The sequence below is a fragment of the Lissotriton helveticus genome, chromosome 10 (assembly GCF_964261635.1).
Source record: "Lissotriton helveticus chromosome 10, aLisHel1.1, whole genome shotgun sequence".
NCBI lineage: Eukaryota > Metazoa > Chordata > Amphibia > Caudata > Salamandridae > Lissotriton > Lissotriton helveticus.
Window position 1 is genome coordinate 60,115,758 of NC_136071.1, and position 13,349 is coordinate 60,129,106.

General features: G+C 41.0%; 1 protein-coding gene across 1 annotated transcript in view; it reads right to left on the reverse strand.

The window, feature by feature from the left end:
- Positions 1 to 1,317: 1,317 nt before the first annotated feature.
- Positions 1,318 to 13,349, reverse strand: part of LOC144783891 (extracellular calcium-sensing receptor-like) — a 179,708-nt gene continuing 167,676 nt past the window's right edge. Inside the window, exon 6 of the mRNA XM_078662633.1 lies at positions 1,318 to 2,228. Coding sequence (XP_078518759.1) covers positions 1,318 to 2,228 — 911 coding nt within the window. The remainder of the gene's footprint in view (positions 2,229 to 13,349) is intronic.

The window sequence follows — 13,349 nt, forward strand, 5'->3', positions numbered from 1 at the left end:
TGTATTAGGAGGAAAAAGGGCAAAAATACTGGAGTAAACAGAAGATAGTAAGACAAGGAGGTCAGGCACAGGTAAGGAAAGAGCAGCCATCGGATTGGTACAAAGAGACACAGATACAGTTGAGTTAGTCATAACTATGTCATAAGTAGACTATGTTGAGGAAAAAGTGATTTTTACATCCATTAGTGCCTTTCTGCATCCCTATTGAGTCCCATATTTGCAGTGAGCATGCATATGATGGGTTCGATCTCTCTTCGTCTCATGTGTAGTTCGCGGATTTCCCCTCTTGATTGTGCTTTAACATGTTCCAGTCCGAAGAATTTGTGATGGGGATGACATTCCTGGACGGGGTCTGTCAATGGTGGTCCTACTTCAGGTTTATTGATGAAACATTAAATGTGTGATAATGGAAGCCACCCTGCTTGGCTTTTCATGGCCTGGTAGATATAGACTGAGGCAACGCAGCATAATTCTCTGTGTTGCCGCCCCCAGTAATAGGAAGGCATTCCATGGGTGTTCCAACGTAACAACCATTGCATATGACACATTTCCAGATTTACAAGAACCTGGGAATGTAGCAAAAGCCTACGCCAATCCAGGGTTAGCGTAGGTTAGGCACAGCGAGGTGAAATAACATTATTTCTCCTAGTTTTTTCCTCTTTCTTTGTGTGCTGCATTCAGCAGTCACCCATAAAGTACAGACGCCCTTGCACCATAGTGCAGTGGTGCCTGAGCTGGTGCATGGCTGTCATTTGTGCGTCAGCGCAGGGGAAAAGGGCAGTAATGCGCTGTATCTGATAGAGGCAGCATATTCCTGCCCTTTTCTTTTGACACTGGCAGAGTAGCAGGATAGCTGGTGGTGCTGCCGTACGCCAAAATATTGTAAATGAGGCCCAGGATATATCTATACAAACCAGACACTATCCTCTGCCTCGAGCATCAGCATTTTGTCCTCATTAATTAATCCAGAAAATCAGCTAGCTGCAAATGCACAAATGTTTCTGTCTCAGTCAGACAATATGTCAAAAGAGTACCCCCTTCAAATCCTTTGAGTTAAATTTTAATAGCTAATGCTTCCAGCCAGGAAATGGTCATCTTAGTTAAATCTTAATAGATAAATGAGAACAGCTTGAAGCATGATACATATTGTACGTCAATTTTTACATACAAGCCTGTTGACAAAACATGTGTGTACATAGGCCTTGCCAAGGTAAGGAAAAATCACAGGTCGTATATCCTCAGAAAGCTTTGATTTAGTCTGTACAATTTAATCTAGAAGCAAACTTTCCAGTTTATCCCATTAATTAATTATCCTGTTCACATGGAAGTTGTTGCTTTTTTTACCAAAAAGTCCTTAGTATTCCTCTCTGGTCTGAGAAAGATAATGTAAATCTTTGGTGCAAAAATACAGTACATGAGGCCAGCACCAGAGGACAAGATTGCAAAAATCTCAACTGCAACAAGGTATTTTCCTTTTGTGCTGAGATACGCTGGGATGAAAGAAATCCAGACACTGACAAATACCAGCATGCTGAAGGTGATGAACTTGGCTTCATTAAAGCTGTCTGGCAAATTCCGAGCTAAAAAAGCAATTCCAAAGCTTACACATGCCAAGATTCCCATGAACACCAACATGCAGCAGAACATCAGGATGGAGCCCTCGTTGCACTGTGCAGTAATCTTCCAGTTGTCTGTACTATTGGTAAATTCTGGGAATCCTGGTGAAGTTCCCAACCAGATGACTCCAATAGTAACCTCTATGAAGGTACAGACCAGGACATTGATGTAGGACAATCTGGAGCCAATCCACCTTCTCAACTTGCTGTTGGGCTTAGTGGCCCTAAAGGCGATGACGACCATGACTGTTTTAGCCATCACACAGGAAACAGCAAGCGAGAAGGATATGCCGAAGATAACCTGACGAACCATGCAAGTCCCTCGCCTTGGCTGGCCAATGAAGATCAAGGAACAGAGGAAGCACATCATGAGGGCAAAGAGAAGAATATAACTGAGGTGGAGGTTGTTAGCCCGTACAACTGGAGTGTGCTGATAAGATACAAAAGTAGTCAAGATGCCAGCAGCATTAAAGAACAGGAAAATTGAGATTATAGCCAGGATGAATCCCAGTGGGTCCTTATAGGACAAGAAGTCAATATTCTTTGCAATGCATCTGTCTTTTTCTGTGCTTGACCAGTGGTCAATCGGGCATTTTATGCAGTCTAAGGAATCTGAAGTAAAAACAGATGGCAACCTTTGTAATGAAAATAATGTATTAGATGTTCAGATGAAGAAGCATATATATGCACTCATTTTGTTTCAGAAAAATCAACTTGCATGTGAAAAGACAAGTCTATTGTTCGTACAAACTGTACATCTTATCATGTTGTACTTTCAGGCTCAATCGTTTAGGATGCTTTTGCTTGAATATTAGTTGTAAAGACAAAAGTCAATAAATATTTGCCTTTTTTTCTTTGTCATTCTGGTACAACTAGATGTTTCTTGGTATGCCAACTTTTAGAGGTGATTCAGAAAAGGGGGTGGTGATGGACAGAGCATCTGAATTAAGCAGAACACTCATACCCAGTCAAAAGATCAGGGCTTGATCCATCACCGTTTTTTAGCTCACTGCACCATCCCAGTTCAGAACCTGGCTACATGCAAATTAGTCTGTCCCTGGCCCAATGCATCATGGGAACAGGGCAGACCAAACTACCAAGCCAATTCTTTACTGGAAAGGAGACAAGCTTCCGGGGACCGGTTTCTGGCATTGCAGCCGTCTTCGGCCCGGCTTGCTTGAATCCTGATGATGCAGTGAGCAAGGGACTCATGTCTGAGCATACCCTTCCACTCCTATAGTGGCCAAAACGATTCAGAAAAGGGGGTGGTGATGGACAGAGCATCTGAATTAAGCAGAACACTCATACCCAGTCAAAAGATCAGGGCTTGATCCATCACCGTTTTTTTAGCTCACTGCACCATCCCAGTTCAGAACCTGGCTACATGCAAATTAGTCTGTCCCTGGCCCAGTGCATCATGGGAACAGGGCAGACCAAACTACCAAGCCAATTCTTTACTGGAAAGGAGACAAGCTTCCGGGGACCGGTTTCTGGCATTGCAGCCGTCTTCAGCCCGGCTTGCTTGAATCCTGATGATGCAGTGAGCAAGGGACTCATGTCTGAGCATACCCTTCCACTCCTATAGTGGCCAAAACGATTCAGAAAAGGGGGTGGTGATGGACAGAGCATCTGAATTAAGCAGAACACTCATACCCAGTCAAAAGATCAGGGCTTGATCCATCACCGTTTTTTAGCTCACTGCACCATCCCACTTCAGAACCTGGCTACATGCAAATTAGTCTGTCCCTGGCCCAGTGCATCATGGGAACAGGGCAGACCAAACTACCAAGCCAATTCTTTACTGGAAAGGAGACAAGCTTCCGGGGACCGGTTTCTGGCATTGCAGCCGTCTTCGGCCCGGCTTGCTTGAATCCTGATGATGCAGTGAGCAAGGGACTCATGTCTGAGCATACCCTTCCACTCCTATAGTGGCCAAAACGATTCAGAAAAGGGGGTGGTGATGGACAGAGCATCTGAATTAAGCAGAACACTCATACCCAGTCAAAAGATCAGGGCTTGATCCATCACCGTTTTTTAGCTCACTGCACCATCCCAGTTCAGAACCTGGCTACATGCAAATTAGTCTGTCCCTGGCCCAGTGCATCATGGGAACAGGGCAGACCAAACTACCAAGCCAATTCTTTACTGGAAAGGAGACAAGCTTCCGGGGACCGGTTTCTGGCATTGCAGCCGTCTTCAGCCCGGCTTGCTTGAATCCTGATGATGCAGTGAGCAAGGGACTCATGTCTGAGCATACCCTTCCACTCCTATAGTGGCCAAAACGATTCAGAAAAGGGGGTGGTGATGGACAGAGCATCTGAATTAAGCAGAACACTCATACCCAGTCAAAAGATCAGGGCTTGATCCATCACCGTTTTTTAGCTCACTGCACCATCCCAGTTCAGAACCTGGCTACATGCAAATTAGTCTGTCCCTGGTCCAGTGCATCATGGGAACAGGGCAGACCAAACTACCAAGCCAATTCTTTACTGGAAAGGAGACAAGCTTCCGGGGACCGGTTTCTGGCATTGCAGCCGTCTTCGTTCCGGCTTGCTTGAATCCTGATGATGCAGTGAGCAAGGGACTCATGTCTGAGCATACCCTTCCACTCCTATAGTGGCCAAAACGATTCAGAAAAGGGGGTGGTGATGGACAGAGCATCTGAATTAAGCAGAACACTCATACCCAGTCAAAAGATCAGGGCTTGATCCATCACCGTTTTTTTAGCTCACTGCACCATCCCAGTTCAGAACCTGGCTACATGCAAATTAGTCTGTCCCTGGCCCAGTGCATCATGGGAACAGGGCAGACCAAACTACCAAGCCAATTCTTTACTGGAAAGGAGACAAGCTTCCGGGGACCGGTTTCTGGCATTGCAGCCGTCTTCGGCCCGGCTTGCTTGAATCCTGATGTTGCAGTGAGCAAGGGACTCATGTCTGAGCATACCCTTCCACTCCTATAGTGGCCAAAACGATTCAGAAAAGGGGCTGGTGATGGACAGAGCATCTGAATTAAGCAGAACACTCATACCCAGTCAAAAGATCAGGGCTTGATCCATCACCGTTTTTTAGCTCACTGCACCATCCCAGTTCAGAACCAGGCTACATGCAAATTAGTCTGTCCCTGGCCCAGTGCATCATGGGAACAGGGCAGACCAAACTACCAAGCCAATTCTTTACTGGAAAGGAGACAAGCTTCCGGGGACCGGTTTCTGGCATTGCAGCCGTCTTCGGCCCGGTTTGCTTGACTCCTGATGATGCAGTGAGCAAGGGACACCTTTTAGAGGTGGGCCTAATCCCAGTGGGACACCCAAATTGCATATCACATGCTTCTTAGTAGAAGTAGAGGTAGGTGAAATTCCTGGGTGAATTTTGAAACTGGATGATTTTGCCATTTTCTTCACCTGAATAGCTGAAGTAGGGTTGCCCTACATGAGAACACTAATCAGTCCAAATCCCAATAAAGGTGCTTTTGTCACTTTTGAAGGCAACTTTCTCAACAGTGAAGCTAATGTAAAGGGTAGACCTGAAGGGTCTTCCCAGCATTCTAGTAGCATGCACCAAACACAGGCCACGAGTCATGGGGAACTGACATTCATGCACTGACAAGTACCAGATGTTCTTAATAACATAGTGCAATTATAATTAGGTTATATACATTTCTCAGATCCCAACAGCCCTAAACACCTCGCTTGTTTTCCTCATTCCATGCACTTGGCTAGCCCTTTGGCCACTGACATGTGTCCCCGCTGATTTTTGTTTGTTGTTAGTTAAAAAACATATTCAGTGATTCTGATCTTCTTTGTTCTATTTGTTCACTTACATTGCAACATTCATGATTATTTATTGATCTTGAAAATATGTTGTATACTATCAGAGCTCATGCCATCACATCTATTCATCTGAGCTAGGCCTTGACTGATTGACCAGCCTACACAGGCACTCAAGAAGGCTTGGAACACAAACTTTCTGTTGCCATGCAAGTACCCAGAATCCTGTCCAGAACTGAATACCTGAATTGTCAGCTTTGAAATTGCTTTGTTTTCCCTTTGACTACATCAGGGGAAATGGCATGACAACAGTACATCAAAGTGTGAGGTGTTATAGTTTAGTTAAATCTGTGACGACTTCAGCTAGCCAGTGAGTATAGTGTGGAGGTAATCCAGAGCAAACTAAACCATCAAGGTCAACATTAAAATGCCTGGTTTCAAGAACTTTGATGGAATTACACATGGAGCATCTATACCAGATAATAAGAATAAGGTTACATTGGGGAGAATTGTCACTCAGATTGAAATGTAACTGAGTATGAAAATATGAAACTTATTTATTGATTTGTAACTGTATCCACCTCAGCCATGCTTCTAGATCATGTTATTTGTGCTAGAGTGAATGTGATCATTTATGATGATTAGAACTTCTCTTTCACATTATTATTAATTATTATTAATCAGCATTTATAAAGCACATTATTATCCTAGCAGATATCACGGCACTGACATATAGCCTGAAACATAACAAGACCTCTTAAATTTGCAGCAGTTATCATTGATGTTGCATCCTTATGCCTCTTATTTTAAAAAGAGCCAGGTTTTTAGACTCTTCCTAACACTGAGCTGATTTCCCTTGGCTCTACAAGGTGCTAGCAGTTTGTTTCTTAAGAGAGCCACCTTGACCCGAAAGGATCTTTCGCCTGACCTTACTTTCCTGAAACTTGGCACATTTACCAGGTTAGCCAATGATGATCGTAAACAACTTGTAGGCTTTTAAGGTCTGAATTTTTTTCGTAGTATCAAAGGACCTCAACTTTATAGACTATACATAAGGCCTTGAAGATACAGCCCTCAAGGTGCTTGAGGCTGAATCATGTCTTGATTTATTCAGGGCAAGCTTAGCTTCCAGAATTTGTATCCTCTTTAGTCTCTTGATTAGGTAGTGTGGCATTAGCAGGGCACTGCAATAATCAGCTTAAAACTGTGCCTTGTATCACTAGCTTCCTGGCTGGCTGTAGTAGCATTCGAACAATTGTCTTTACACTTTTCAGTAGACCAAAACAGATACTGGCGTTTTATTTATATGGTTCTCCATAGACCAGTGTACATACATCATTACTCCCTGGTTTTGTACCACCTGACCAGTCTTCAGAATTTTAGAACTAGACCAGGGCCAGAAATTACGCTGGAGTAAGGTACAGTAGAGGGGGCCCAACACAGGAGTTCAGTGTTGTTTTCATTAAACTCCAGTGAGTTTCTCCTTAGCCACTCCACCATTTCTTCTAAACAGACATGCAGTCCTTCAATGTGGCTCTGGTTGTTGTTATCCAGATACATGATTAGCTGTGTGGTAACTGCATACTTAATAACAGAAATACCATAGGATTAATCAAAGTCAAGAGTGGGTGTAAATATGCATTAAAGAGGATGGGACTCAGAGCTGTTCCCTGGGGTACTCCATATCTAGTTTCCTTTAACTTGGAGCTGAATGATGGGAGTGACATTTCTTGATATCTGCCTGATAGATAGGATTTAATGTACTCCAAAAAAGTACCTTCCACTTCCATCTCTTACAATCTAAGGATTAGTTTTGATGACTGATAGTGTCAAATGCAGTCGATAGATCTAGTAATACCAACACAGCAGACCGACCACTGTCAACCGTCATCCTTAATTCATCCATGGCCATAATTAGTGTCTCTTGATTAGATAACATGTTAATATCTTGTTTGGGCGAAACGTTATGTTCTTTATATGTTTAAAGACCATCTCTCCATTTCTCATGACATCAAACCCTTGCACCTACAATATTCCCTTTGTAGCTGCAGCGTGAGTGAAAGCCTGTTTGTAAAATATTTGTGCATGCATTTTCTTCAGGGTGACTCTCTGTCAGATTGAATCTGTAACTCATGTATATGTTCTTTTGTTGCAAAAATGTTAAGGCTTGTGCAAAGATTTGTCTTTAACTGAACTATCTAGAGACATTAGTTAAATTGATTTGATGTCCTTTACATCAGTCCAAGTTTAGTGTTGCTGAAGTATCTGCACATCTTGCAACTGCCATAGCACATGGCATTTTGGATCTGCTTGTGCTAAAGCAAACAGAAACTACTGAAAAATTCAGCATGCTTGCCCCAGTACTCTTTACCCGGTTGGTTGGGGAATGCTCAGGTGTCACTCCCACCCACTAACTTTCGCCAGGCACAAATGTTGTAATCCATGGCATTTCCTCTGAACTCTGTCTAAATCTATGGATGAACAGAAGAGGGCTGGACCTTCTGTCTGTCACCTAAGAGGAGCTCTGAAGAAGTTGACCTGCTCATGTTGTAAATTGCCCAAGATCACTGTTAGCATTGAGCTGAAGCCATATTGTTTCTGGCAGCCATCTTGACTAGCCATGTGCTCTCCATGTGCTCCTTCTCTGTTGCTTGCCCTTGTGCTTTGCTCAAGAACTGGCTATACTTAGCCCCTGCTACATTGCACATGCTGAGAAGAAGTCTGTAGCTGCCCATGCACCTGCCCTAGTCTGTTACTGTCAGGCTGTTTTAACTGAAGCCAGCAACTCATTGCCCCTCCTTCTTCGTTGACTGTGCATTCTCTGTATGACCATCTATGTATGTAACTCTTCCTATGTGTTCTTGTACCGCCCCTTTTTGAGCTTCTGTGTGGGTATAAAACACCCACAGTTCTTCTACTCCTTGTGCTACCTCAGACATTGGTTCCTGCTGCCGAGAATTACATCGGCGCCTCGCTGTAGATCGCGCTGGCCGCGCGCTCGTTTTGCCTGCATTGAATTTTAAAATTGTCGTTTTTTGAGGATATAATTTAATTTTTAAAACTGCCTACTCTCCTGCTCTGAAGCACGTGCTGGCCCTTACCTGCACATAATTCGTGGAAAAATCACCGCTGTTTGGCGGGTCCGGGTTACCGGGAGGTTGTGGGTGTGAGCGCCATCTTAGTTTGGGGAAGAAGCGCGAGCGCCATCTTGGAGCGTCCAGGTCACCTGGGACGCCGAGACGACGCTATTTAGGGCGAGCTTGGACACGAGGTGAGCCTACATTGGTTCCTGCTGCCGAGAATTACATCTGCGCCTCGCTGTAGATCGCGCTGGCCGCGCGCTCGTTTTGCCTGCATTGAATTTTAAAATTGTCGTTTTTTGAGGATATAATTTAATTTTTAAAACTGCCTTCTCTCCTGCTCTGAAGCACGCGCTGGCCCTTACCTGCACATAATTCGTGAAAAGATCACCGCTGTTTGGCGGGTCCGGGTTACCGGGAGGTTGTGGGTGTGAGCGCCATCTTAGTTTGGGGAAGAAGCGCGAGCGCCATCTTGGAGTGTCCAGGTCACCTGGGACGCCGAGACAACGCTATTTAAAGCTCGCTTGAGGAGCGCAGCGGTAACGCGCAGCGGTAACGCGCAGCGGTCGCGCCTTCCCTGCGCCTGAGTCGCGCCAGAGTCCCGCCCGTCTGCGCTCGTCAGCGTCTCGGAGGCGTGTAAGGCGGGGCTCTGGTTGGCGGCTCATTTATAGACCAGGCGCTTTCTGGGTTTGGTGGCGTGTGTTACTTGCCACCTTCGGAATGTTCACCTATAGCGCGGAGTGTTTGTTAGCTTTGCGGTCTCATCCTCAGGGCTGTAAATATCTATTCCCTGGAGGTCGTCTTTTGGGGAAAGGCTGCCCTGTGTGTGGGTGGCGCCCAACGTCCTCGTCATCTCCTGCCTCCCCATCTCCTATTCGGAATTATCATTGTGCCCTACTGAACACCAGGTCCCTGGCCCGCCATGCTACGGGCATTTGGAATCTTTTAGTAGACTCCAACATGGTAAAGAGTCATAATATCGAGTCTTTTATTTCGACTGGACAGAATATCGAGTAAAAAATATAGAATGGACATAATATCGACTAGACATAATATAGACAACAAAAATATCGACTAGAGAAAATTAATATCGAATAGAATGGACATAATATCGAATCAAAAATATAGAATGGACATAATATCGACTAGACATAATATAGCCAACAAAAATATCGAATTTAAGGTAAGTTAATAATAATTTTTATATTTTGTGTAATATAAGTCTGTAGCGGGTTGTGGGTTTATAGGGGAATAGGGTGGGAAGTAATTTAATTATAATTAATTAAATATGTTAATTTATTTATTGATATTTATTTAGAATTAATTGTTAATTAATTATTAATTGGTAATTAATTAAAATATAATTGGTAATTAATTATAATTGATTAATTGATAAATAATTTAATTTTAGTAATTTATTTTCTGTAGCGGGTTGTGGGTTTATAGGGGTATGGGGTGGGAAGTAATTTAATTATAATTAATTAAATATGTTAATTTATTTATTGATATTTATTTAGAATTAATTGTTAATTAATTATTAATTGGTAATTAATTAAAATATAATTGGTAATTAATTATAATTGATTAATTGATACATATTTTAATTTTAGTAATTTATTTTCTGTAGCGGGTTGTGGGTTTATAGGGGAATAGGGTGGGAAGTAATTTAATTATAATTAATTAAATATGTTAATTTATTTATTGATATTTATTTAGAATTAATTGTTAATTAATTAATAATTGGTAATTAATTAAAATATATTTGTTAATTAATTATAATTGATTAATTGATAAATATTTTAATTTAAGAAATTTATTTTCTGTAGCGGGTTGTGGGTTTATAGGGGAATAGGGTGGGAAGTAATTTAATTATAATTAATTAAATATGTCATTTAAATTATTGGTATTTATTTTGAATTAATTGTTAATTAATTTTTATTAGGTAATTAATTAAAATATAATTGGTAATTAAAATAAATGTATTAATTTTGAAATTGTAAATTAATTTATTGTTAATAGGTAATTAATTAGTATGAGTAGGCAATTTTTATAATTAAATAATTTTATTTTGTATTTATAAATAAATATTTAATATTTTTTATACATAAGTAAAATATTTTATTTATTTGTAATTGGTATTACTATTTATGTCATTTATATCTATTTGTGAAGTATTTACTTTCCCTATTATTGCACTGTCTGAAGTTGGAATAGTAATTTTAACCCCTACGCTATACAACACTTTCCCTACTGTTGCACCCACTGGAGTGGGTATGCAACGTTTACAACGCAACTTTTACTATGCACTACCATTACAACGAAACTTTTACAACGCAAACACTTTTACAACGCATACATTTACAAAGCATGTTTTTACAACGCAGATACCTTTACAACGCATACCATTACAACGTAAGTATTGCTAAGTATATAATTATTTTTAAAATGTTATATGTTTGGGTTTTTGGGTAAAGGGGTATTTTTAGGGTTCAGGGTCAGTTTTCAGTTTTTTGGTAAAGGGGTATTTTTAGGGTTCAGGGTAAGTTTTCAGTTTTTGGGTAAAGGGGTATTTTTAGAGTTCATGGTCAGTTTTCAGTTTTTGGGTAAAGGGGTATTTTTAGGGTTCAGGGTCAGTTTTCAGTTTCTGGGGTAAAGGGGTATTTTTAGGGTTCAGGGTCAGTTTTCAGTTTTTGGGTAAAGGGGTATATTTAGGGTTCAGGGTCAGTTTTCCGTTTTTGGGTAAAGGGGTATTTTTAGGGTTCAGGGTCAGTTTTCAGTTTCTGGGGTAAAGGGGTATTTTTAGGGTTCAGGGTCAGTTTTCAGTTTTTGGGTAAAGGGGTATTTGTAGGGTTCAGGGTCAGTTTTCAGTTTTTGGGTAAAGGGGTATTTTTAGGGTTCAGGGTCAGTTTTCAGTTTTTGGGGTAAAGGGGTATATTTAGGTTCATGGTCAGTTTTCAGTTTTTGGGTAAAGGGGTATTTTTAGGGTTCAGGGTCAGTTTTCAGTTTCTGGGGTAAAGGGGTATTTTTAGGGTTCAGGGTCAGTTTTCAGTTTTTGGGTAAAGGGGTATTTTTAGGGTTCAGGGTCAGTTTTCAGTTTTTGGGTAAAGGGGTATTTTTAGGGTTCAGGGTCAGTTTAGGGGTTTTGGGGTACAGGGGTACTTTGTAAAAATAAAGTAAAATTACATTTAAATTACATTAATGAAATACAATTAAATAAAATTAAATTATATTATAATATTTTAAATTAATTTATATTAAAAATAATATTATATACTTACCAATACTTATGTTGTAATGGTATGCGTTGTAAAGGTATATGCGTTGTAAAATCTTGCGTTGTAAATGTATGAGTTGTAAAAGTTTTTGTGTTGTAAAAGTTTTGATGTAATGGTAGGTGTTGTAAAAGTATGCGTTGTAACGTCATACATCCCTGGAGTGGGAATAGTAATTTTAACCCCTACGCTATCCAGCGCTTTCCCTACTGTTGCACCCACTGGAGTGGGAATAGTAAATGTTACCTCTACGCTATCCAACACTTTTGCTAATGTTGAACTCACTATAGTTGTTACAATAAATTTTAACCATTTTCTATGCTACGCTAAAAATGTTATATATGTTTATTTAATAATATGTTTTTATATATATATATATATATATATATATATATATATATATATATATATATATATGTATTATTTTTGGTGATATAATTTTTTTAATTATAGAAATTATTTATTAAAATTACATTTTTAAAATAATTATTTCTAAGTTTATATTAAATATATATATTACTATATTAGTTTTAACTTAATTTTAAGACATTTAAAAAATCGATATTTTGACAGTCTATATTTTTGTAAGTCGATATTTTGGTACTTACCTGTTTGTAGATAGGGAGTCGATATTTTGTCACTCGATATTTTTCACTCGATATTTGTGTATCTCGATATTTGTGACGTCGATATTATGTCAGTGATCCTCCAACATATCATGTCTTTTTTTAACAGAGACGTGGCTCGGGGTAGGTTCTGAACCGGATGTTGCCTGTGCCCTTCCCTCTAACTACACCATCTTAAGGAGGGATAGAGTTGGGGGTAGAGGCGGTGGGGTGGCCTTAATAGTGGATAAAGCCTTGGAATGCTCCTCTTTTCCTGTGGAGAATATCGCAGGTTGCGAAGCTTTAGGCTTTTCACTGAGTCTTTCTGCCTCTCAGACATGCACAGGGATTCTCGTCTATAGACCGCCTGGGCCTATCGGCTCTTTTTTCGAAGATCTCTCGGTACCCTGTTTGCGATCAGCACACTGTATGTTGTTGGGCGACTTAAATCTACATATGGACTCGTTACTGGATGCTGATGCATCCAAGCTGCGGGATATTACTGCGCTGCTGGGGCTAGCCCCTTTTATTGACAGTCCTACCCACATCAAAGGACACACACTAGATTTAGTCTTTTCCACGGTCCCGATTGAGGTGTCCCCACCGCTCCCAGTTCTTTGGTCTGACCACTTTTTAATAAATTTCGTCATTTTGTGCGGATTTAGAGTCAGCCATAGAACGCAGAAGGAGGGGTTCCGTCAGTCCAGAGCGTTTCACCTGGTGACAGCAGATATGCTATCGGATGCTCTCTGTAAACACCCGTGTATACTTACAGGGAACTTAGATGCTGACCTGAATTTGGTTCAGGAATGGCTGCAAATGAGATTTGTAGAGCTGGCTCCAGTGAAGCCAACTAGAACAGTCCCCTGCCATGATTCCGCGCCTTGGTTCACTTCCGCCTTACGGAATATGCGCCAAGACTGTAAAAAAGCGGAAAGACTCTGACGGCGCAAATATGACCCTGTGGAGAAACTTAAATACCGAGACGTTATAAAACAGTACCACAA